Source organism: Pogona vitticeps, chromosome 14 (assembly GCF_051106095.1).
Source record: "Pogona vitticeps strain Pit_001003342236 chromosome 14, PviZW2.1, whole genome shotgun sequence".
Taxonomy (NCBI): Eukaryota; Metazoa; Chordata; class Lepidosauria; order Squamata; family Agamidae; genus Pogona; species Pogona vitticeps.
The window spans coordinates 19,170,412-19,196,477 of NC_135796.1; the positions used below are offsets into that span (position 1 = coordinate 19,170,412).

At 50.3% G+C, this 26,066-nt stretch overlaps 2 protein-coding genes across 13 annotated transcripts in view; one reads left to right on the forward strand and one right to left on the reverse strand.

The window, feature by feature from the left end:
- Positions 1-2,546, forward strand: part of ACACB (acetyl-CoA carboxylase beta) — a 42,680-nt gene extending 40,134 nt beyond the window's left edge. For 9 of the 11 annotated variants that reach the window (XM_078381825.1, XM_072983187.2, XM_072983185.2 and 6 more), the window contains one exon: positions 679-2,158. In XM_078381825.1, coding sequence (XP_078237951.1) covers positions 679-805 — 127 coding nt within the window. In that variant the 3' untranslated portion in view covers positions 806-2,158. Of the gene's footprint in view, positions 1-678; positions 2,159-2,181 lie in introns of those variants that run through there. The other 2 variants (XR_012081867.2, XR_012081868.2) reach the window with 2 other exon arrangements.
- On the reverse strand, positions 1,177-17,996 carry FOXN4 (forkhead box N4). Of its 2 annotated transcripts, XM_020801902.3 has the most exons (9): positions 17,282-17,996; positions 10,863-11,026; positions 10,166-10,281; positions 9,940-10,065; positions 9,183-9,313; positions 8,655-8,751; positions 7,632-7,839; positions 6,781-7,149; positions 1,177-5,856 (listed from the first exon to the last, which is right to left on the reverse strand). In XM_020801902.3, exons 1-9 carry the CDS (start codon positions 17,365-17,367, stop codon positions 5,606-5,608), a joined length of 1,548 nt encoding a protein of 515 aa, XP_020657561.3. In that variant the 5' UTR covers positions 17,368-17,996; the 3' UTR covers positions 1,177-5,605. The 2 variants fall into 2 exon arrangements, with proteins under 2 accessions (XP_020657561.3, XP_078237955.1); XM_078381829.1 differs by lacking the exon at positions 17,282-17,996 and having other exon boundaries at positions 10,863-10,973.
- Between the last annotated feature and the right edge of the window lie 8,070 nt (positions 17,997-26,066).

Here is a 26,066-nt window from a genome sequence, read left to right on the forward strand (position 1 = left end):
GCTAGGTGGCTTCTTTTGGCTCCCCGTCCAGGAATATTTTGGGGTTTTTTTTCTGCATTGGGAGGTCAGAGGTTCTCCAAAAGGTTCCTTCCTCCACTTGTTACAGGCAGGAATCATTTGTCTCTTCTGGCAAGTTAGACAGGAATCTTGCAGGAATATCCAGAAGCAGAAATGGAATTTATACTGCCGTTTCTGTTTAGAATGAACAGACCTCCCGAGGTAGAGGTCCCGCTCACCTCTGGAGTAAACCAGTTGGCAGCATTTCTTATTGTGGGCGAACGGTATTTACTTACGTAGTGTGGGAAAGGGCTGGGGGAGTTTTAAGGAATGCTTTTAAAAGCCCACCACCATGCTGAGGGGTGCTGTTCCTAGATTTAAAGGGCAAATGTGAAGCGACTGGAAATAATGGAGCTTTTTCTTGTGTAATGGAAAAAAAAGAAGCTTGAATGCTCCTTTTACTATAATTGTTTAAAACACACAGTCCCCAAGCCTTAGGGTTTATGGTAGAAGCTTATAAGTTACATCGCTGTTCTCTGAAAGAACGGCACATTGGAAGAAGTGGCTCTGGCTTCTTGATCCAGAAAGCAGTTCCTGAAATGAAACCCCCAACCGCCCCCCCCCCCCGGGGTGTTCTCCACCTCCCTTCCCCCTTTTCCTCCCCATTTCTGCCTCCTGCAGCTTGGTTGAAGCCAACCCAGAAGTTGCGATGGACTGCATCATTCACATGACCCAACACCTCACGGAGGCCCAGAGAGCCCAGGTGGCCCACCTCCTCGCCACGATGGACCATCCCGCCTCCTCTTGACGAAGCCACGGCGGGAAAGCCCACCAACCCACGGAGGAGGGAGGAAGAGGCACCAAGGGGAACACGTCGGGGGGGGGGGGAGGGCAGCCGGCTCCATCCTTGCCTGTCCAACTGGGGGAGGTTGGCGCCCAGGCGGTGCCACGGAATGTTCCCAAGGGGCGATTCTGGACCACAGGGGTGCAAAACACCAGGGAACCAGCTCCTTTTTAGGACAGACTTCTGTGCCATGCGTGAGCAGAGGAACCCACAGCTGCCCGGAGAGCAACGCTCCACCCCCTGCTGAGCCACCGAGGGTGTCCACGGCCAGCCTCTCTCTTTGTGCAGCAGGGCAAGACTCGGTGTGTCCGAGACAAGTTGTGTTTTTTTTGGGGGGGGGGTTGTTCTGATGTTGTTGCTAAAAGGACCGTCTTGATTTTCAGGCCGTCTCTACCTTCAACAAGAAATGTTTTTCTGCTTTTAGAAAGACTTGACAGAGAGGCTTGGGAGAACCCGTGGTCAGTTAACGGCGGCTAACAGGGCCTGACTGGATTTGGGCAGTCCGTCACTCACGCCGTTCGGCAGACGCCAAGCTGTACTGCGGGAAAATGTTGCTTGCCACTGCCACACACACACACACACCAGCTTGGTTGGGAAGCATCCTCCTTTACATGTCTTAAAATCAAATGAGTCTTCTGTGCCTTCCGTGGTAACCCCTGATTCAACCGTGCCTTAAGCGTCTCCGTAGTTTACCCCTGTGCCACATGGTCACTGGAATGAGTGACGCTGCATTATTTCAAATCCTATTTTTTGTTTTTTTACAGTAGGAGATGGACTGTATCTCAGGCTTCGTAACTTCAACACTGCAGCATAGCTAGTCCCTCTCATTCTAACAGAAGGCCACAAAGGCAATGCACGACAAAGGAGGTGAAGATGGAAGAACATTCTCGCTGTTACCCGCCTGTGTTGTGCGGTTTTACATTTCCTGACAACGCACACTAATCTTCAGTGTCCCAACCAGATTATCCCTCGTTAAGAGGTACCGTTAGGTCGGGCGATGTGTTGAGTTAATGGTTCAGTGAGATAGCTGTGTGTCCCCCCCCCCCCCCCCCGCGAAAAGAAAAGAGGTTTATCATGGCCTCCTTTCAAGGAGAAGGGAGCCAGGCACAAAAAACAGCACTCTTTCTCCTAGGAAGCAGGTCACTAGAAGTGTGCAGATTTGTGTTGATTCGACAACACTTCCCAGAAGTGCCACCCAGAACCACAGAATCTGCACACACCTCCTGTTAACAGCTTGCACGTGGTCAGAGTGAGGAGAAACCATCTTCCACGAGCAAGTACCACGATTCTAAATAAACCAGCTGTGTTTGTTAACAAGGACCCCTGTCTTGTTTTCTTAGCAGCTCTTGCAGGTCAGGAGACCCACGAGGGAAAGAAACCTTTTAAATCTTCTGGGCAGTGGTATTTATTCCTTGTGATAAAGCTGCTGCTGCTTCATGGCTTCCTCAGTTAAACAGTTCTCAGACCCCCTCCTCAGCATCACCACAAGACAGGAAAGGCTGTTTAGGTGCTGTTTTCTTCCCCACTTGGCTTGTCTTTGCTTGCCTTCATCCATCTTCACGATGCTCCTTTCCCACCAAAATCCAAATTCGTGGAGGGTAAGTTACCTCGGAGGATCAGAGCGGACTCTGTGTCAGTTCCACTAAACGAACACTTTTTTAAAAAAATAAATAAATCACAGTCATTATTCAAGTTTTAGAGCCGACACGACACGGTGGTGAGTTTTGTCTTGGGCTGCAAGGGTGTTTTATTTGTTGGTGATGCTGATTATTTTAACAGACAAAGACATTTCTGGGACATTCCTGTGAAACAGGTTTCTGATACAGACAATCCAGGTCTCGTCCCTAAAATGTTTCACCCCCAAATACTGCCATTTTAAATCAAGGTAGAAAAAATGACACTCCTGGGTGAACAACCCCTTCCAAAAAAAGGAGATGATTCTGTCTGCAACCTAGTGCAGATTTTTCTTGGAGTAAGCTCTGGATTTTGGAATGGTGTAAACGATCACCCATCAATTTAGATTCATCTCAAATTGAGCTTAGTGGTTGTAGGGATGGCTAACCTTCCTGAACTGTGATTCTTGCTCATAACGGCAGAACCGCAGTGTCTGAAACAAGAGATGCCCAAAAAGAGCCAAAAGGGGGAAGGGGCCCAATCCACTTGGGAAACGCTCTGTGTGAAGCTGTTACCCTGAAGCATCCACCACAATATCATAGCCTCTGAATGATAACCAAGTGTGTAAGCACCAGAGGCGACCCCACCCATCAGCAGTCATAAGGCAGAACAAATGGTTTCTTCCCCCGTTGGTACCATTGTGTGAAAAATATATATATCTCAAATGAGGGGGGAAAATAGATCTATGTAAAAAATATCCAGTAAAAATATCTTGGTAAAACATTATTACAAAAATAAATATTATCTCAAGGTTACAGCGGCACCAATATCCTTAATACTAAATAGTACATTTTAAAACCTTAAATTTACTTTGCAGTTACTCCTCCTGGTGATGATGATTTTGTTGTTGTTGTTATTAAGGTTAGTGTCAACTAAGGTTATCTTCCTAGGCGCTCTGACTTGGGAGAGTCCTTGACACTGTTGTGTATTTCCAAGTGAACTTGGATGAGATTGAAGGGCAAAAAGAGACCCTTTGTGTCAGTTGTTTTTAAAAAAACAACAACACAAAACTTACCAGTTACAAACATATTTGGTCTCTCACGGGTCATGTTATCTCTTAAGTATCCAAAGTGCTTTTTTAAAAAGAAAAAGTTCAGGTGTTAAGAAAGGTTCCCTCCCCCCCAGTGTAATAGTGATGCTGAGCATTTTGTAGTGGTTTCGAATCCTTAAATTAAGTTTTAAAAAGATACTGCAGTGTCTTACAAACGTCAGTGCTAAAAATGTACAATACCTTTTTTCGCCCTCGTGGAAAATAAATTATAAATAAGATTTACAAACTAATACTGCCTAGCACAAGGAGTTAAAACATTCTACGCGAGCCTAGAGGATCGATCTTAAATTGGGTTTCCCCTTGATTAAAAAAGTTTAAACTAAGCCTTACAATCCTAACGTATCTCAGTGTAAAGTTCTTCATTTTGTACATTATCCGTCAATGGAATACAGGCCTCCTTCGTCTCTGATTAAGAAAAGATCCTTCCGATCAGCCTTGCGGCCTGTGGCCCAGGGCCTAAGGTCTTTCAACAGCCTGCCGTGTTCGTCCCTCGCCTGGGGGAGTCATCCTTGGCCCTCCAACGTATGTGAGTGACCGGAACCGGTCCATTTCCCTGGGAGGAAAACCTCCTGCAAGGCCCCAGAAGAAGGGCCCAGGGATGGGAGAGCCCCCGCTCAGCAAGAGAAGAGAGAAGGGTGCAGCAGGGTGAGGAGGCATCTGAGGCGAAAGAGCTGGAGGGGAAGGCTGGGCAGAGGGTGGAGGACGCCAGGAAAGGGGAAAGCGGGTGAGCCACAGAGGCGCTCACCTGAAAAAACTATCACTGCAGGTGAGAGCAGGAGGGAAAGGAAAGCGAGAGACTGGCCGTAAACGAAGTGGTGGGATGAAGCCGGCTGGAACAATTGGAAAGGACGGAGACGTGATGCCTAGCTGAGAGGGAGTGGGTTAGGCAGAAACACCCCCCCACACACACACGCAGGAGGTCCCTTTCCGTGGGGCTGTTCTGGCCCAGCAGGAAGAACAACAGGAGCGTCTCGGGTGCAGGATGTACCGGCCCTCTGATTGTACAGCGCACCACCCCTATGAGGAGGTGCGGGCGGTAATCCACAAAAGCAAAAATCTGCTCCTCAACTTGGTCTCACCGGGACCATCCAGATTTTCTTCCATCTTGCCAGAGCGCCCAGATCTCTGTTGTGTGTGTGTGTGTGTGTCGAGGGGTATCAGGTTCCTGCGCCTGACGCGCAGAGACACCACCCCCTCCATCCCACGGCTGTGCCAGCCATGGTTCTGGCTGGCGTGGATGATAACCATAACGCCTACCGTCTTAAAAAAGAGCCAAGAAGCTGTAGTCAAGGGTGGGGAAGCCGGAGGCTCTGGGTTTGACCTGGCCGGGTGTTGATTGGTGACTCTTCCGTCCCTTTTGACTCTTCTGTGTTGCCCACCCTCCCTGTCTCTTTCCCTTAATTCTATTTAGAGTAGAAACTGTGAAAGAGAAGAACGTCCTGTGCCGAACGGCCCTGATCCTCTTCCCGTTCGGGGGTTCTCGTGTTCTCCCAGAGTTCAGGGGGCACACAGGCTGCCGGGGGTATCCCACCCCCTCCCACGAGTCAACAATGCCTCGAACGCACTGCCTGAGGGACAGTGCCTTGCATATGGGAAGCAGCCGGGCAAACAAGCTCGAGATCCTCCAGTAGCAAGTCAGTGGCCGGGAGGACCAGGGAGGAACAGACGGGGACCGCTGACGAAGGCTCGGAGGAGGGAGCCCGTTTGGGGACGCTTGGTAGTGAAGTCAGGTATGTGCCAAAGTTTTCCTCTTGTGTCGGGTGAATTAGAAATTGTGCCCCCCCCACCATAAAATAGTTCACTGTTGGGTAGGTCACTTACAGGGGCTTTCTCGCTGAGCGCCCTGAAGAGCAAAATAGCCTCTTACCCAACTTTCCAGCTTGATGGTGAAGGAGCTGGAAGACAGGGATGTCCAGATGAGAGACTGTGGTCGTTCTCGGTGCTCCATGGCAACGAAAGAGTAGCAGCCGCCCCTGTCGTTGGGCGGGCCGCAGCAGAGGACGAGGCTGAAGTCCCGGGAAGCCGCCCGGAGGCGCCCTTCACAAGAGGGCGATGGGCTTGTTGCCTTGTGAGCTCCTGTACTGCGCGGAGGAAACAGCGTCCAGGGAGGCATAGGTCGTATAGAGGCCGGTCACTTGGACGTCCGGAAACCCGTGGTCGCCACCGCTGGAGACGGGGGTGAGGCCGGACGGAGTGAGGTCGCAGTCAGACAGGGCCAGCGGGGAGCTGCTGAAGGCGCCCAAGGTTTCGAGGCTGAAGCTCTCGTCTTTCATCTCTTCCCAAATGTTACCTTTAGGAGAACACAAGGAGAACAGCCTTGAGGACTCTCAGCAAAACGGCCTCCGTATCTTAAAATAAAGGGCCTGCGGGAAAGGCCAACTCATCCTGTGCTCAGCGAAGGCGACTCTGCATCAAGGTGGAGGAAGGAAGGTGTGGGCCCCCAACTCCCACCTGCCTGGGTTTAGCCTAGGAAGGGTGAAGCACCATGGGGGACGGAGTCCCAAGGCTTCGGAAGAGCTCCACAGGTTGCTCAAAGGGGCCGTACGAGACGGTACAGTTAACACATCAACAGAAACAGAGGCCCCTCGAGAGGTAAAAGATTTGTCTGTGTCAGAAGGAACACAGCGGGATAAATCTACCTTTTTTGAGCATTAGTTTGCTTTTGCTTTTATAACCGGTCGTCTCAGATTAAACACGTACGTTTGAAGGAGGAGTTTGCCTGGAGAGAAAATGTGATCTCAATAGGTACTTTTCTCTCACGGTGGGGGCGTGGCCCTAAAAGCCATAACTTTCGCCTCTGTCCTACAGGAAGCTATTCCAAAACCATGTTGATACCCGAAGCTTCGAACCCGGCCCTGTCTGTTTATTTTATCTGTGCAGGTAAAAACCAAGGGATGACGCAGCATTTATAATCATTTTGCTGTGCTAATCTCCAGATGCATCGTTTGCTAGACTCACCCTTGAGATGCTGGGATTGACAGCATGCCTGGATTAAGGAAACCACAAACAATATAAATTGTAGACCTGAAGGATCCCCCAGAGGAAAACCTCATGTAAACTTGGAAAGTCATACTTTCATGGACTGGACTATTCTCCCCTCCCCCTCCCGGTCCCCAATTCTAGACGTGCTTCTAGATTCCCCATCAGGAATCCTGCCCCTACTCCACCTTTCCAAGGTCTGGCTTGGCTGCCTTCCTCCTGTTTTATTTTTTACCTTGCAGAGCAAAGTCCATGATGCTGGGGTCAAGGGCGTCGACCTCCGTGCTCATGTCCGTCATCATCGCTCCGAAGAAATCTGGGCCCCGGTTCATGGGGTGCTGAGGGAGGGGGCTGTGGTTCACCCCTTGCAAGGGGTGGAGAGGGGGGGTCTGGGCGGGAGCCGGCGAATCAGGGGCCATGCCGGCCTGCGCCTGGAGCTGGCGGTGCAGCGGGAGGGAGAGCGTCAGGACGGCCGGGGGCTGTAGGGGTGGAAGGCGACCCTGAGCGGTGGCCGTGTGGTTCAGCGCGCATCCGTCGGCCTCTGCCGGCTTGCTCAGCCTCCTGCAGTTCTCTGGTCGGTCGGTGATGAGCTTGTCCAGTTCCTCTGTAAGGGAAATAGGGCCGTTTGCCAAGACCGAACCCAATTCCCCCCACGGACTGCAAAAGGAGAGGCCAAGCCGAGCTTTATTCCTCGTTCAAATCTCTCCCTTGGCTGTGGGAGCCGATTTGGAGGCGAAGACCGGCCAGGCAGGTTCGCTCTCACTGGCCCACCTTGCAGGGGTGGGGGTAAAGAGGCTCTGCTTCGAGAAGGAGCGAAGAACTCTTAAACGAATAGATGAATTAAAATGGAGTGAAATCTTGGACATCGCCTGGAGCTTTTTGGAGGGGAAATGGAAGGAACTAGCCCAATAAAATGGGGTGGAGCATAATCTTGGGGAAACTATGCAGTTATTATGAGAACAGAGACCACAGTGGAGAAGGCGATGGGGGTTTCTGAGTTCACCTCCTCGGCACATGATTGGATGCTGTAACCGAATCCAGCCGCTTCTCTGCAGGGAGAGATGTCCCAGGAGGACCCCGGCTCACCTGGATGGGCCATGCTGCGGTGGATGGCAGGAAGGTCTTTCCTCTTCCATTTCTGCATCTCTTCCTCCATCTTGTCCACTTTGGCGGGGTTCAGCGCCCAGAGGCAGCCCTTGCGGGAGGTGCCGCTCATCTTGTTCTCCACCTTCTCGAAGCATTTGTTCAGGGACAGGTTGTGGCGGACCGAATTCTTCCAGCCATCTGGGGCGGTCTGTGGGCGGAAGGGGGCAGAAGGAGGACATGGCAGAGACGTTCGGGGCGAGAGAGAGAGAGAGGGAAGACTTCAAGACTTTTGAGTTCAGTGTGGGTGCATGCGCACCACCTATTAAGGTCTACGGAGAATTACGAGGCAAAATAGCAAAACACCATCCCGTGATTCACAAGAAAAACAAGGCTTACAACAGATGACTGGAAACCAAACTACCCGTATTTTTCGCTCCATAAGACGCACCAATTTTTTAGGAGAAGAAAACAGGAAAATATAATCTGTTTTCTTTGCTCCATAAGATGCACAGACTTTCCACCCCCCTGTTTTGTGGGGGGAAAGTGCGTCTTATGGTGCGAAAAATACGGTATATGGAGGCTAGATTTCAACTGAAAAGCAGGAAAAACTTCCTAACTGTTAGAGCAGTACGACAAGGGAGCCTGTGACCACGGGAGTTGTCTTGCACTCCATTGCTGGAGGTGTTCAAGAGAAAAACAGGACCACCCTCTGTCCGATCTGCTTGGATCTGGATTCCTGCCCTGAGCAGGGGGGGGATCTCTTTCGAGGAGACCCCGTCCAACTCCATGATTCTAGGATCTGATCCTCAAAAAAAAAAAAATCAAACCCTTTTACACTCAAGTGGACGAGGGTAAATCAAAAAGTGTTTGTGGCTGCTGTTTATTATGATTTACGATGGTGTTTTCTCCAAAATACAAACGGTAACATGTTGTTAGGTGCGTGGCGTGGCTTCGTATGCCTCGGGAGAGGAGAGGCTCGCCAAAGGGCTCCCGACGGGATGCTTGTGGCCAAGATTTCCTCACCTTGAAGTAAGGAAAGTGCTCCTTCATGAAGTTGTAGATCTCACTGACGGGGAGGCTGCCCGTTTTGCTGTTCTTCAACGCCATGGCAATCAGGCAGCTGTGAGAAATAAAGGTGAGTGTCATTTTTTTAAAAAAGCAAAATTATTTGGATGCCAAAGATTCCTCCTTGGCAAGGCTGATTGAGAATAAGTGCTAACCCTGGAACTAATTCTAGTCATAAACGCCTCCCCCCCATTTACAGCCAACGGCTCCAGGCGCACACGTCCCGGTTTTAAAAAGAGGGTTCTTCATTTTTGCTGTGCCAAAGCGTTCTACAATCCTGTATCTCATTAACGGGGCCATTTTACGGATGGGAAAATAAAGGCTGACGAAACCGTTCCGCTCCAGTTGCAACAGGGAGCTGCGGATATAATGGCTGCCTCCCTTGATAAGAGGGAAAACGCATCTCTGTGACGTTCAGGAGTCGCCTTCCTTTTAAAACCACAAAAACTGTAACCTCTGACCCCAAATCCCCGTGTTTCGGCTCACCTGTAGGAGTAGATTGGCTTGGGGTAGTGTTTGACATGGAGGTCCTGAGCGCCGTGGGGAGCGAGGCGGGGTTGCTGTGAGTAGGGAGCCTGGGACCCATAAGAGGCCCCGTAGATGGATGCTGGGGAGCACTGCGGAGCAAACACAAGGTTCATGTCACGTGCCAAGGGGAAGGCAGAATGGGTGCCGCTGGGCGGTTCTCCCTACAGGCACGCGATTTCACCCAAGCATCATCAGACTTGGAAACGAGGCCCACGTTTGCCTCCCAGTGAGCGGAGGAATGAATGAATAAAACCTCCGGGTCCAACTCAGGCTGGTCTCCAGCTGCAAGTTTTATTTAACGTTAGAAAACATGCGTTCTACAGCTCTTCAAAGCTTTCTTATTTTGGCAAAGAATATCAGAATGTCTTGATGGGTTGGTTGGTATCCAGTCTTTCTAATCACCGGGACCCATGGTAGCTTACAATGTAATTTAATTAAGTAAAGATTAAAATACAGGAAGCTAGGGAGAGTGTAGTCTCAATTTTCCTCTAGAATTCGTTTGTTCCAGACATTCATTGAAAGCATAATTATCAGGCAAAATCAAGGCTACTGCTTCTAAAACTATACGTGCTAAGCACAATTAAGTTAAAAAACGTATCCGTTAAGAGAGTAATTAGAGATTTAGGAAGAGCTTTTTAAAAGGCACAGTGCCTATATTAAGACCCCTGTCCTTGTCAGGTTGGCAGTCGCCAAAGGATGAAGCAGAGGGTTATACCTGTTGTTGCGTGTTGTGGGCAATGGCAAAGACTTGCTGCGCATGGCGAGGTGGAGGAGGGAAGAGAGGGGTCGGCGATGGTTGGAGGCCGGGCGACGGCTGCCCCCCACCCAAGTACTGGCCGATCTGGAGCCCAAGGGAGAGGGAAAAAGAAGCATCAGTTGCACACGACCGCTGTTGTTTTTTCCCCTTTTGGAAAAGAAGGGGGAGGGAAGCACATCCTTACATTTGCGCCGTGGGAGGAAATGGTGTTGAATCCTAGGAGGCTTTGAGGCAGGCTGGCTTGGATTTGAATCATAGTCCCAGGAGCCCCCGGGGCCTGCAGAGTCCCTGCACTGGAACCTGGCGGACACACACACAAGGACACACAGAGGCATAGAAGACAGTGTTTAGTTATTGATTCTTTATCTAAAATATTTATATCCTGCCTTTCTCCTGAAAGGACCCTGTTGCATGACAGGTGGACGTGCCTAAGGGGCCAAACTTGCATGATCGCTTTCATAATGGCGGGGGGGGGAAAAACACCTGATTTGTCACGGCAGGACCTTTTCATCTCTGCTGTCGTTTGCACCTAAAGTGGCTTTGTTTTCCGATTGGCCACCAGGGGGCAAGGTGAGCACACAGGCTCCCTTGGCGAGCATGATTGCTCAGCCCCGCAAGTCTGCTGTAATCACATCTCTGGAAAACTCTAGGTCAGGGGTTCCCCTCCTGGAGTCCCCAGGTTTTCTTGGACTACAACTCCCAGACCCCAGGTGGGGAACGGCTGACCTAGAGTTTTCAGGAGATGTGATTACAACAGACTTGGAGGGCTGAGCAATCATGCTCGCCAGGGGAGCCTGTGTGCTCACCTTGCCCCCTGGTGGCCAACTGGAAAACCCATATCAGACATGATCTTTCCTCCCATCCTGATGAATCATACCTACCGCTCTGTTGCAGCAGAGAAGTCTGGGCGCTAAGGCCGAAATCCATCCTTTCGCTGGCCATCTGCTGCAAGCGAGGGACATCCACGGATGTCAGCCACGACAGGGACTGTAAGTCCCCGGGGAGGTCCTCTTCGTTCAACTGCGAAGGGTCAGTAGCTAGGAGCCTGGAGAGAAAAGAAGATGCTCCTTTTAAAAAGCAGACTTCTCAGATCACGCTCGTTTGCAACAGTCTTTTAAAGTTTTTGGACATCTGTTCCCTGCATCCCCAAACCAGCTGGAGTACGTTCAGCTGGAGTAAGAGAGGGTGCAAACTGGGCAAGAGGAATTTTGCAAAGGGACGTTTTTAAAAAAGTAACTTTTGCCACACTCTGGTTTTGAGTTCTAGTGCAAGCTGCTGCTCTGGCTAGGCAAGTGGAACCAGTTCCACTTTGTAAAAAAACTTGGTGTCAATTTATTCCCAAGTAAACAAATTCAAGTTAAGTCCATTACTAGAGTTGAAAGACAGAAAACCTTTCCATAACACGGGGGGGAAAGCATTTACGAAACCTGGACGACCAACAGAGCTTTTAAACATTTATAATTTACATGTTTAAAAAGTGTTCAAAGGAAAAGTTTTGTTCTGTTTTAGGTTTTCAACCGGACTGCACACCCTCACAGGTGCGCTTGTTGGGGACACGGGAGAGGGCCTTTCTCTGCTGCTGCTGCTGCTCCCAGAGACTCTGGAACTCCCTCCCACTGGAGGCCAGCCGGGCCCCATCTTTGCTGTCCTTCCACAAGCAGGCAAATAAGACCTTCCCCTTCAGGTAAGCTTCCCCTCTGTGACTGGCGGCCTTTTACAGATGGGTAGTTCTGCATTACCTCTTTCAATGCATTTTAGGTGTTGCATGTTTTTTAATATGATCCTTGTTTGATCCTTTTTAGTACTTCTACTTGAATGTGTTTTGTGTTGCTTGTGTTTTCAAATGGATTGGATTGGGGGTTTTTTTGTACTTGTGTACCCACCATGGTAGGCTTTGCTGTATTTTAACGATGTAACCTGCCTTGGGCCCTTTTTTAACGAGAAATAAATAAGAAGCATCTGCATTCTAACAAACGGTTAGGGAGGTAAAGCCTCGGGGACCTCTCGCCTAGCCCGGCAGCTCTTGGATTCACGAGTGGCTTCACTCTGCGGAGGGTGCCACCCTGAGCCCTGCCACGGGGACGGCCACTCTCCCCTTGTCTCTCTGAGCCTTCGGAAGGGCCACTGGAGTGCCCGGCCTGGGAGGAAGGGACGTCAGCAGAGCCCCTTCCCGGCTCGGCCATTGGCGGGACCGTAAGTCAACCTGGAGCCTTGGGCGGTGGTTGAAAACCCAGGGAGGAGCGCCCGGGGCCGTTGGCAGCAGTTGGCCCGCGCGCATTGTCAGCCGATAAGCCATTGTGTTCGGGGAGCGACTGTTGGCCAGTGGCACGTGGCCGCCCTTTGTTCTGGGGATTCCTGCTTAATTGTAATTTCTTCCCTCTTCTTTTCTCTCCGCCTTTTATTTCCCCAAACTTCCCATTAATCTGGCTGAATGACACGAGACACACACCATCCATGCCATCTGGCGCTCTGGCAAGCCACTCCGCCGCCCCTGCCCCCCCCAAACCCCAACCCCAGGACAAATGAATGGGGTCAGGTGGGCGGGAAGGGTCAAAACTCCCCTGCTCACGCCCGCCCCTCGGTCGGTTGGCCTGTCGGTGGGGACCGAGTGTCAGACACGGGGCCCGGTCCCTCTGCCCCAACGTTTAGCAGCACCTTCAGGGAGAGGGTGCTCGGCTAAAAACCCTGGTTTTTGTCCCCTCGGGGGCTGCTTATGCTCTGTTGGTACCCTCTGGGCCATAAAACATGGCACCAAATAAAACAGTTTTAGTTTCTCGGGTGCTGCAAGGCCTCGAGTGGGCTTCCTTGCCGCAGAGAGGAAACAAGTCACCCGTTCTCTTCTGGTAGGCTAACCCTGTCTGTTCCGGGGAACTTTAATCGTCATTCTAGAGCAGCAGAGCTGGAAGGGGGGTCCCTCTGCATCACAGAGTCCAGCCCCTGCCAAGAAGGGGAACCGAACTCCCACCTTCTGGCTCGGCAGCCACAGACCTCTCCAGCAGTTGCCGCATTACAAAATCCTTCTCCGGACCGCTTTTTCTTTCAAGACCTCTCCGTGTCCTCACTTTACAGGCCGGCCCTTAAGGAGGACTAATTCGAAGCCGGTTCTGTGCACGAGCGTGCGCCTGGGGGCATCATCCGCTCAGGTCTTTCGTCTGGGTCCGCCCTGGCCTTCTAACTTCCCCGCCCGGCCAAGGGAGATCTGGGACTGAGACTGAACTCCAAGTCCTTTCAGATATGTCTACAGAATATCTCCTGCCGGCTCTTCCTGGCAGGCGCAAAGCCCAAGCGCAGGGCATTCCAGGTTGTCTATCGGTTCTGTGCAGCCTCAGCAGCACCGCAGGCGACAGCCAGCCTCTGGATGCGGCAGAGATCTGGGGCGAGAGGGGCAGGATGAAAAATCCGTTTCCTGGTGAAATTAAAAGTTTGCACAGCCTTCAGAGCAAGGAAGTGCTGGGTTACCCTGAGATTAAACGTTTGATGCTTTGAGCATCTGAATCTTTCATCAAGTGAGCCGGCATCACCAAGATGCGTAAAACATGTCAGCCTTTTACGATGCCCCCAAATCTTTGTGTTTTTGTCAGCCCGGCTGGTGGGATTGCAGCGGCGAAACCTCCTGGACCTGCCTTTCAGATCTGTGCCTTTCTCCCTTTCGGCTTTTTAAAGTTCCTTCCCTCCCACCCCTTCCTTCTAGCTTGGAAATCCGGTCTCTTCCAAGTCCCGGTGCCCAATAGAAACATTTCCCAGGAGAGACAGAGGGGGTATTCTCAGCCCTAGCCCAGCACACCCCCCACTTGCTAATTGGGGGCCACTTCCCATTCTGTAGAGCCTGCAGGCCCCCCCATGGCGAACCCGGGGCTGTAGGATCCAGTCTCGGGGCATGGTGACAGCAAGAGAGTAAACAGGCCTGATAGAAACTGACAGGTCTATTCTCTTCTTAAAATCAGTCAGTCTGAGAGATTTTCTTTTACATAATCCAAAGTGTTTTCTCATGGATGGGAACAAATGCTACCGTACGCTTTGGGGGTACAGTCTAGATATTTTTTAAAAAAAAATAATACAGGTTTTTGCTGCTTTTCCATGAGGTCATTCTGATTTAAATCTCAACCAGATAGATAGATAGATTAGATAGATTAGATAGATTAGATAGATAGATAGATAGATAGATAGATAGATAGATAGATAGATAGATAGATAGATAGATAGATAGATAGATAGATAGATAAACACACACTCCGAAGACTTAGGGGGAAAATACACATTTACGTCTGAATGGAGACAACTTTCAACTCTACCCACAGTTCTACATAGAAATCAGGGTGTAATACCCAAAGTAGTTATTTACAAGTACGTCCCATTTCAGTCACAAGAAGGACCTATGACACAGAGTGATGATATTCCTTTCCTGCACATTAAGAAGGAGACACACACGCGCACACACACACACACACACACCTGCTCTCTGAAACGCCACGCCGTTCTTTCCAAGCCCATTCATATTTAACCAGGCGTTCTGCCAGGGCCACCCCCATGGCTCCCCGTTCTTTGCCAATATCAGGGATCCATATCGGAGCAACTCACCCACGTTAAAGGGGAAGACTTAAGACCTTCTGCAGACCCTTTTTCTCATCGCAGCTCCACACAAATCACTTGTTGAAGTGCCAACAACAGCAGTTTATGCAGTGGGAATGGAAAGGGTCTGGGGGGGGAGGGAGAGGGGGGAAGAATACCTGCCCCAGGAAGGGTGGAGACGCCCTCCCGTCCGGGTGGGTGGGAGCAGAGTTTGACGGTCACCCACTCCTCACAAATAAGTTCTTTTCCAAGATTACCCTATGAATAAACTGCCTGGCACGCCCTGCGAAAAAGGTAAGACAGAACCCGAAGCGTGCCAATTCCTTGATCCAAAGGATTTAACAAAAACAACAACAACAACACGGTTATAAAAGAGCATCTGCATAAATTACTTTAAGGCTGTGTATAGGGGGTTGCTGGACCTCCTCTTGAAAGGGGCGTGGGGGCATTCATGTTTTAGAAACTGTTGGGACTTTTAGGAAGAACAATAAATTCAGAACAGGAATTCAGACAGAAATCCTACAATCCCTGGAAGCCGATCTCGGGGGTCTTTAGATTCCTGGAGAATAAGTCTCTCTGTCTGGAGAAAGGGCCTCCCTCTGTTTCTGGCGGCCGCTTGCCTGCAGCCGTGGGAACCTGCACCCACCTCGGCCCTCTGTTGTGGGGCTGTGGCAGCCATGGGGGGGGAGAGAAGAGGGTGCCAAGGAAGGGTTCTGGACCCACACGATCCTAAGCCCTCCTGTCTCCCCTCGGCTCGGCAACCACAGAAGCCCTCGGGTGCCATAGCGCATTTCCCAGCCACTGCTGGTGTTTAATGGGGATGATTTTATTTTTCTTTTTTAAAAGTTTGCTGCTCCCACAAAACTTCCTTACCCCCCCCACCCCGTCCCGGCACAGTGAGACCTTAAGAACCGGCAAGAGTGGTGGGGTTCTTCCCCCCCCCCGCCTGCTACAGGCTGTAGCCTGCGTGTTGTGACACCCCCCCAAGGTTTGAACCCGACGGAGAAAGGAGGCGTCTCCGTTCTGTGCACCCAAGAAGCAGCCCCGCTGGTCCGTCGATGAGAATTTAGCAGTGTTGAAAGTTACTTTTATGGGACAGGGGCTGCCCGGCTGGTACGGGACTCTTGTCAGTTTTAGCCCAGAAAAGCCAAACGTTTCCAAGCTCGGGAACCACCTCTGGATCTCTCTTTGCACAGGAGATGTACATCTCCTTGCACGTCCGTAATAAATGGTTACCGGGAAATTCCCTCCCTCCCTGTGGATGGTAGCTAAGCCCAAAGGAAACAGAGAAGCTCAGGGCCAGGAGGAAGATGATCCTTGCTAATCAAGCGGTCTCACATTTTCAGCCCCCCAATTCCCAGGGAGAACATTGTTCCTAAGAATAGAATTTGGAGTCAAGTCCGTTAAGCTCTGCGGCTGTAGATCCTGGACAGACAAAAGGAAAAGGAGGTCTTTGTCTCGTGGAATTTGTTCACACCAGATGAGATGGGCGGCTTTTTAAATATATATATTTATACACAGAGAGAGAAAGTTAACGGAGAAGGGCTCTTATCTATTGCAATTAGCCACATTTTTATCCCTTCATTGATATAGTTTCTTTTCCAACTTGCTTTTCAGCCCCAGGAAGATCCTCAAGGTATGTGACTTTTGAAATGTTAAAAAACAAATTTTAAAACAACCTTGCAAAGATATCATTTAGAACAGGAGGAAAACACAGTATTTTAAGAAAGAGAGAGAAAGAGAGAGGGGGAAACCAACCAGTTTAAAGTCACTCAATGGCCGCGAAGAACCGAAATTAGAAAAAATAGTTAATGCTTTATCTTAAAACTCAATACAGTTTGAGCTTAAACCTTACAGAGGAGGGAGAGGATTCAGGAATCGGGTGCCCACCCAAGAGAAGGGCTCTGCCTTGTGTTCCCATCAGTTCATCTTCTCTTGGGGTTCCAGTAGAAAGAAGGGTCTCCAGACAAGATGCTTATTCATTAAGGTGGGGGGGGTAGTCTTTCATACATCCTGACCCTTAGTTATTTAGGACCACCCCCTTGATTTGGGCTCAGGGGGAAAAAGCCTTGCAATCAATACAGTTTGTGCCAAGCTGGTGTGTTACCCTTTTTGGCAGGAAGGCAGCGTATGAATTTTGGAAGCCAGTCATTTTGTCAGTACAGGCTGCATTGGAAAGTGGTCTGGCAGCCATATTTTCCACCCGCTCCAGTTTCTGAACACCCTTCAAGGGCAGCCCCAGATTGACCATATTGCCATAGTCTAATCAGGTGAGGATAAAAGCATGGGGAACTGTGGCTAGATCTGCCTTTCCCCGTAAGACGCCCATCTGGTAAAGCAGTTAAAGCTCGCCAAAGGCACTCCTGGCCACCACAGTCGAGATGACCTAATCTCAGGACTGTCCCATCTTGTCAGGATTGGAACCCTTAACCTATTAACCAAGGGCCTTGGCCATTATCTTTGCTTCTGGAAATGCATCCAGGATGGCCCGCAGCCTCCTTGGCTTCAGCTGACAAAAAGCCCCAGAAATCTACGAGTTTCCTTGTCTATTCAAAGGGAAAGATTCTAATACTGAGAAATCAGGGGGAGTGAGGGGGGGGCTCACGAAGGAAAAACGGGGCAAGGCAAAGAGACTCTTATGTTCATTAACAGCCTCAACGTTTACCAATAGGAGAGGAAATTGGCTTTCCAGTGGTTTATTACAACTTTAGCAAAAGAGTAAAACCCTCACCTGTATTCTTGTGGAGCAGGATGATGGCTTTGTCCTGAACTTCTAATGAGCCCAGACATGATGGAGGGTAAATCACTTTCTATCATTTCCTACGTGGGGGGGGGGGGAGGAAAAAAAGGATAAAAAGATAAAAGTAGCTATCCAGCATTTCAGCAAATAATACCGGTTCTTAAGCGGCTTAGAAAATAAAATTCTAGATGATTTACGTTTGTGCAAAGATACCCAGGGCCATGCTTGGTGTGAAAGGATCCAAGCCTTGTAACGGAAAATGCATACCGTGGTGTAAGCTTCCATACACACACACACCCGTAATAATTATGCCACCTGATCTCAGGCAGTTTGACTTTGAAGTAAGCTTTAGAAGTAAAGGAAGCTTTACTCTGATTTGAGCACCCACTGCCTGGTGCACAGGCTTGCAATGGAAGCGAAAATAAAAATAAAATCTGTGCCTGCATCAAAACATATAAGAAGCCATAAGAAAGTTCCCGGAGAATGGGGGGTGGGGTGGGGGGGTGTCTCTGGGATCTGTTCGTAGGTTGGCTCAAGGCAATGATTTTGAGACCCTTGCTCTGAAAATCGGGAGAGAATCCGGTGAAATCCAGACCCAGTTTGGGGAACCAAAAAGAGCGAGCGAGAGAGAGAAGTTATATCCTTTAATAAGACAACTTGGTCTTAAACAATACCTCCACTTTTCAGAGACAAGGGACGGCAGAGAGGAAACTAATCCGAAGCCCGTCTGCTGTCCAGGAGGGGAGGTGGCCATCCGGAATTACTTGCAATGCAAAGAGTAAGGCCGCCTCTATTTCAATGGTAAGCTCGCAACACTCCTTATATAGTAAGCTAGTCCTCAATAAGGAACAGCCCCCTCCCGCTATTCTCAGCCACGTCTCCTCCGTGTTTGCAGGGGATGGTGGAGACCCCCTTTCCCTCAAAACAGCTCCCTGTTCGGACTACCTGTCCCAGGATGCCGGTTTGGCCCTGCGGGGCAGGGGATGCTGGGCCTTGTAGTGGCCAGGCGAACTTCTCCAAACTCTGGGGAGAGCAGCGGGGTTCCTAAGCCCAGAAGGCAGCCAATCCACCCACCCACCGACCGCCTGGGCGCTGGTGCAAGGAAGGAAGGAAGGAAGGAAGGAAGGGATGGAGTGGGAAGCCTCTTGGCAGGCGGGAGAAAGAAGTACCTGGAAGGTGGCCGGAGGGTCTCTCTCTCTCTCTGCAACCTGGCCTTGGGAGAGAAGGCGAGGGAGGGCGGCCCGCTGGCTGGGTCCCCTTGGGCCCCCGGGGGTGGGGTGGGGGGGCTTGCAATCCTGCAATCGCTGCCCTTCCTTCCTCCCTTCTGGCTTGCCTGCTTGCCTGCCTGCCTGCCGGCGGTCTCTCCTGCGAACCGTTTTTAAATTTCCCTCTCCGGAGCTGTCCAGCCCTGGAGCATGCGCAGCAGCGGGGGAGAAGGCTGGGCGGGGGGGGGGGGGAGAGAGAGAGAAAGAGAGAGGGAGGGGAGGGGGCTTTGCTTTGAGCAGGGGGTCAGTTGCAGGGCAGGCGGCGCAGGTGCCTCCCTCTTTCTCGCCCACCCCCTCCCCAAAAAACAGAGACACCCAGGAAGGGGGGCGCGGGGGGGGGGGTCCCGTCCAGAACTGGGATTCGGTGCAAAAAAAGGGGGGGGATGCTGAGCAAACCGGTCCCCGCCACCTGCTCCCTTTTCGGATCGGGACCGGTCCGGGAGCAGCTCGGGCCCCCTCTTTACTCCCGAGGTGCACCCTTCTTCTGCCCGATGTTTCGGGGAGGGGGCGTTAAAGCAAACGCCACCTCTGGAAGGACAGGCTTCGCACCTTCGCCCTGCGGGGCCTGCCTCTTTCTCGACCCCCCCCCCAAAAGGAAGACAATACCCGGGTATTGAGGGGGCGGGAGGGAGGGAGGCGCCCCCAAGCGGTCCCTGCCCGCGAGGAGCCTGCAAAAAAGGGGCCGGGAGGCAGCAGGACCTCGGTGCCGGGAGCCCCTGCCTTCTCTCTCTCTCTCTCTCCCCCCCTTCCTTGGAAGGGTTGGCCCCGGTGGGGGGGAGAGGGAAGGGGCTGAAAGGAGAAGTGGGGGGGTTCTCTCCTCCTCTCCCCCCCCCCCGAAATTACGCCTGCACGGGAGCTCCCCGGCCCGAAGGGGAGCGGGAGGCGCCCGCCCGGATTTTGCACGAGCCTCTCTGCCCGGAGGTGGGGGCTCGGCGCCCCCCCCGTCCCCTCTGTTTTGCAAAGGAGGACAGGCCGGGGGGGGCTGTCGGGTGGTTGCGGGGCGCTCGCTTTCCTCTCTTCTCCCCCCCCCCCGCCGCAAAAAGCAGCGAGCGAGCGAGCGAGCAAGCCCCGGTCTGGGGCTGCCTCCGGTCCCGCCCCTCCGTCCCTCGCCCGCTCCCGCCGCTGCTCCCGCCCCGGCCGCTCCCGGCTTGGCCAGGCGGGAAAGGGCCCGCGCACCGAGGGGAGGGGAGGGGATGCAACCCTCGAGCCCAGCATCCCCAGCCCGCCCGGGAGGAAGAGAGAGGGGAGTCGTCGTCGTCCCCCCCCCATTCCCCCCCTCCCACAAAGGGCTTCTGGCCGTGCCTGTGGGGTGGGGGTGGGGGGATGCCCTTCCCCTCCCCTCCCGCGGATCCTAGATCTCTCTCTTCCCCCCCCCCCCCAGCCTTTAGGAAGGACACACATATACACCTTGCTGGTGGGTTTATTACACCTGCGTGCATGCACATGTATGGATCTGTCTAGCAATAATAATTTCTGCATAGCTACATAGTTTCCCTACTAGATGGTGTGATAGAAATATATACGTACACGCATTAACACACATATACATAATAGGTGGGGGTGATAGAAATATTTGTACAGAGAGAGAGAGAGAAACTATTGTATGTATATTTGTCAGCAGCAAGGGGAGTGTTGTGTAGGCTGGACAGGTTTATGTGTGTACAGTATATGTATGTAGGGTGGGTGGGAGAGCAAACCTCGCCCCCCCCCCACAACTGCCAATCTGTTTATTTTACACACACACACACACACACACAAAAGCCTTTATAGAGGAGGTGGGTGGATGGATGATTCTGAGATGCTGAGCAGAGACAGAGCCATCCAGAAAAGAGATTCTTGTGTTCTGTTGGCCTCTTTACGCCCCCCCCCCCGCAGGGCCGCTCTCCCCTCTGGGTCCCTGCACACCTCATCGGTACCCTGGTAGGGCCAAGGAGCCTGTCGAATTGCAACAAAGGGGTTTGTGTGTTTGTGCTTGTGTACGAGATAGACAGGGAGAGGAGGCCGTGTCGGTTGCCCTCTGTGACCCGCCAGCGGCTATGTCATCGATGATGCCGATATGGGCCAGATACAGCGGCCTAGTCTTGTGAGTTATATACATGCATTGCACAAGAACCTCAGAAGCGCCTTGGTGGATCAGGCCCACTCCCGGTCTCTCCCTGGGGCCCTACCAGATGCCTCTGGGAGCCCCCAAGAGACCACGAGACCCTGTGTCCTGATCCCCCTCCCTCTGCATCTCCTCGATCTCTCTCTCTCTCTTCCAGAAGCCAGGAACGGACCTCTGGTCCACCGCTGGAGCACAGTTAATATTTTGCCTTGCACCCCTGGTCCGCTAAGCTCAAAAAGTGTGTGTTGGCCTCTGTGTGTGTGTGTGTAAATCTCACAAGGAAAGGTGCATGCCAAGCAGAGAGCTAGGTTTGACTTCCTTGGGCTTCCAGTTTCCTCTTCCATTGACACGAAAGGAGAGGACGCATGCCAACGGATCTCATGGGCAAATGTTTATTTTACCTCTCTGAGGTCAGCGTTGCTCACATTTCTTGGCTGCCCGCTTAGAAACCTGGCGGAGAATCCACGGGATAGAGCAAGGAATGGCTGATGCTAAAGAAATGCAGATTTGTGCACCAGAGTGGCCTGCAGAAAACGCAATATTCTCACAATAGTCCTGAACGTCAGCATTTAAACGGTCAGTTTAAAACACACACACACACACCATGCTCAGTCTTCAGATCGCTTGCAAAACCCCGGGTTTATTTCTCTTGTCATAGTGTCCCTCTTGTAGATTGAGACCTAGATTAAAAATACGGAACTAAAATGCTGTGCCTTTTTACAAGACCGGCCTCGTTGCCTTTCAGTGTGTGGAAAATGCTTGCAATTTGTGCGTTATCATACTTCGATCAGTGTAACAAATTGTAGTTGAAATCATTTCAGTGTTCAATGGCCCATTAATCCCACAGGGATAAGGCTTTTGAGCCAAAGTCTGCTCACCCGGGACCATACAGATGGCGAATCTGAATTTCACAAAAGCCACAACCAGTGATTAGATGCGGGATGTAACGGACAAAAAGGCTTTCCTCCAAACCTGGATAAGAGGAAATTCAAATGCCAGCCCTAGTGCCTCACGGTTTCAATGTCATGCATCCCTTGGAGCGTCCGGCATTTTAAGATCTTTACATGTTCTTTAAATGCTGCCCACCAGTAAAAATATTTTAGTGCGCTGGCATACACTTTTGTGCACTACATGGACTTTACATGGTTCATACACCTCTCTCGATCTTGCCTGTTTTACAATAACTGAACAGCTAAAAAAAAGTTTCCTAAAACTCTCAAAGTCCTGAGAGGTCCACTTGAAAGAACCATGGTTACAGGTAAGTAACCTGTCTTTCTTGCAGATGAGTGACAATTCCCCCAGTGACAAAATATAAACAAGAGCCTCATGGGATGAATAACCAAACGCTCGCCGGAAGACCGAGGTTTCTATGGCTTACTCACGGAAACAGACCAAACGCTGGGACGTCTCACATTACCAAGTGGCAAGGAGTTCCACAGGCACGACACGGTTACTGAGATCCGTTAACAGCCACCACAAAGTTTTATTCTGATCCTTTTTTATTCAAAGGACGTTAAATTGGGATATTTTTAATTTGTGAAATAAATGCCTGAGTTTCAGCAGGGTCAGAACAAATGATGGATTCAGTGATGGTTAACCCTATCTGTCAGAATGTCGAATGCTTCTTTTTGCATCGCGTGGCAGCTAAGGAGCCATTTAAGATTCCTGCAAGTTTGGGCATGCGCTCAATAAGATTATGGCTATTTTACTGCCTTTACCTTACTGGAATGCCTTAAACCATGCCCAGATTTTGGAAATTTTTATCTTTTTTTGGGGGGGGTGGACTCTCCCACCTAGAATTTGAGGAGCTGTCCTCCCAAAAACTCAAGTTTCCGAGCTTTGGCTAATTGCCAAATATATCTGAAACTCTGCCTGAACTGCTGTTTAATTTTTTTCTTTTTAATGGCCTGGAGATGGGCTTTGGAAGAAGATTGCTCCAGAATCACAGCAGTCAAAATCCGATGAAGAAAAAAAAAAAAAACACCCAGGCTGTTGTGCAGCTGGAATGAACTTCTGAGCTATGGTGTCCTTGTTTTGTCTTCTTTATCTGTCTTCAATATATATAGCCATATATATATAAAATCTTTGATTCCTATTTTATTACCCCTGCCCAGGTTTGATGGAGAGCAGAAGGCATCCCCTGTTTTCCTACTCAACTGTGAAGTTTTTCTTCCATCACAAGATCTAGCGGTTTTGTGTCTGCGGTTGGCGTTATAAAACAGGCAGGTAGACGCATGCTGGTTTTGCTGATGGTTTCCTGTATTTACGGTATTTACTAGACAAAGATTCTTTAGTTTAAATAACTAACTTAACCCTCCCTGTAGTTGTCTCCTTTCTGTTTGGGGTATTTCTAAGACAGAGTTTTCTCTTGAAAGTTAAGACCTTCTGCTCAGCTTTTGGCGCTCGGCATTTCTCCTCTCTCTGCGTGTACACTTTTCCATTTCTAACTGGTCCGAGAAGACCCTTATTCAGACTTTCCCCTTTGACATGCATTACTCAAATTGGCACAATTGAGCAGCCGGTTATTATTTTTACTTAGCGATACTTGAAGCTGATGGATCCACCAGTTGCTTTCCACTCATGTGTCCTAAACATCGGCCCGCCGCTCCTTAGATTGCTTCGGCTCAGTTTTGACATGACTCGGAAATCCAATTAAGCGATTCGTTCACCTTCCCTGTCCAAAATTCGTCATTTCGGTAATTGGTCGAAACAAGTCCTCTTGCCCCCGCTGCCTCCTCTTCGCCGGTCGGGGAGCCTGTGCTCCGTGATTTAAAACTAACATTTTGAAAAGCACTTCGTAGTTGGGGGGAATGGGTCAATTAACCTTCTGTGTCCTGGGGGGGAACCCTGGGGAAGAACTGTCAACAGTTCAGTTTGGAGAGATTTGCCCAGTGACCTTACGAGGCCGAGAAGTTCACCAACGCAGGGAACTGTGTCATCGTAGATTTTGTTTTCTATCTGGGTTAGTCTATCACCAGAGAATGAGTCCAGTGTTGATCAGCCGGGGCTTCCCCTACAGTATATAGGTGACCCATTGAATCGATTAAGAGGTGCCCCCCCTCTCTGCTGGGCAGAGGGAGGACCCCCAGAGACAAAAGAAAATAGGCATCGCTCTCCTCCAGATGTGTCCTGCTGTTTCTTTTTTGCTTTTGCTTTTTAAAATTACTTTTGACGAAGTCATGGGCCCTAGATAATGGACAAGATGTGTGTGCTTTGTTTTGGCTGAGATTAATATGCTTTTTTCATTTTGATTGTAGCTTTCCAAGGGGCGTAAATGGCAGAAGAATCACCTTCCCGATGGAACAGCTGACAGTCCCTACGCCTGGGAGAGAGGAACGCCTATAACAGAGTCCCCTTTTTCTTTTTTTCTTTTTTTTTAATAATAGGAACAAAATAGAGTGGACGCAACGCTCCCCAAAAATGCTGTCCAAACTCCACCACGGAGGGACTGTGCCAGAAAAGGTAACCACTGTCCTGTGCAAATCCAGAAAATGGGACATGGGGGGGGCCCTCTGTCCGATGATTCTGGAGGTCCTGCAGGCATGGTCTTGCTCCGGCCAACCCTTGGCCATCCTTAGAGGCAGGGGTTCAAATCCCCATATGCCATTCTCAGCTATAATGTTGGATCATAACACAGAGAGGAAAAGGGTGGGGGGGCTCCTGAAAACTTTTCAGCTACTGTAACTTGAGTATAGCAGTTACTCTGGTAGCTATCTGGATCTTTTCTCAAACAAACACTTCAGCGATAGGTATCTCGCTGTGAGGAGAAAAAAAAGAGTGGGTTGTTTCCCCCCTCCTCTTAGTATCTCCTGAAGAGCAAGAGGTTGCAGGACAGGCATCCGTAATTCAGATAAAGATCTAAATCCATTTTCAAAATCCTAAATGGAACAGAGTCCTTGAATCCATGGGGTTTATGTAGGGTTTTTGTCAAAATCCCACCCATTCCTCCAGTGGCTGCTAACCCTACCTGTGTCCTTAGGGCAGTTTATTTAGGGTGGTCTTGTTTTATGGGATCGCTCTGGACCGCCTGCACAACCTCCCGGGTCTGTTTTCAGATCTTGAGTTGGCTCTTCCGTGTTAAGAGAGGCGGGCGAAGTTTTAAAAGTGGCTCTCGGGGGGGGGGGGCGCAGAGAGACAAAAGGAGGAGGTTTTGGAAACCACCAACCTCCGGAGTCGCTTGCAGCCAACCATGGAGGTGCCAGCGTTTTCCCCCATCGGCCAAGACGTTCGGCTTTCCTCCTGCTTCTGGTTGGCTTCTGAGATGAGCGATTGCCATTCTCGGTTAATAAAGGGGAAAGCCCTCTGTTGTCTCCCCCGCTCATCTCGGGCTTGGTTCCTCATTCAACATGACAGCTCTTGTCTGCTACCTCAAAGTTTGGAGGTCCTGCACCTCATGGATGGTGCCACCCATTAAATCAAGAATGAGTCCCTCTCCGGCCGTCAAGGTCAAGTTCTCCTGCCTTTGCGTCTTCCATTAAAAAGAAGAAGAAGAAGAAGGTTATTTTGAAGGATCTGAGCCAGGAAGGAGCAGAAAGCTTGATCTGCTCAAGTCCTGGTCTGTTTGGATATCAGGAGGTGGTTATTTGGATATATTATTTGAAGAATTTTACCTTTACAGTGGTGCCCCGCTAGACGATTACCTCGCAAAACGGTTTATTTGCTAGACAATAAGTTTTTGTGATCGCTACAGCGCTTCGCAAACCAGTGTTTCCTATGGGTGATTTTTGCTGGACAATGTTTCGGTCCGTGCTTCACAAGATGAGGTTGTTTTTTTTCCCGGGACCATTTTTTGCAAGATGACGATTTTGACAGCTGATCCGTGCTTCGCAAAACAGTTTTCCTATGGGCGATTTTTGCAAAATGACGATTTTTCCCCATTGGGGCACATTAAATGGATTTCGATGCATTCCATTGGGAACCGCATTTCGCAAGACGATGTTTTCGCGAAACAGCGATTTTCGCGGAATGAATTAACATCGTCTTGCAGGGCACCACTGTATTGTACATGTTACGTGGTATGATAGTTTTTACTGTCGTACATTGCTCAGAGTGACCTTTAGTCAGAGGGTCAGGCAAGACGTTCTGTCCATCCCTCCTTCCCACCCTCCAGATAGATTTCACCTCTTCATCTAGACTTTATTAATGGATGCTTTCATGAATTTATAACTGTTTTGTCATGTAAGCCTCAATGCTTCTAATCCTTTGGAAGAGATGAGAATCATTTTCTTTTCTTTTTTTCAACAGAAACTCTCAGGATCACCCCACTCAACATGAGCCTTGGGCACGTTCCGTCCACGCACAAGGTAACTTTTCTAAGCCCAGTCAAGCACGAGGACAATCAAGGCCAATTTTTCTTAATAAAATTACCGTCGGATGGCGACGGGGAACGCTAACCTTTCCTATAACA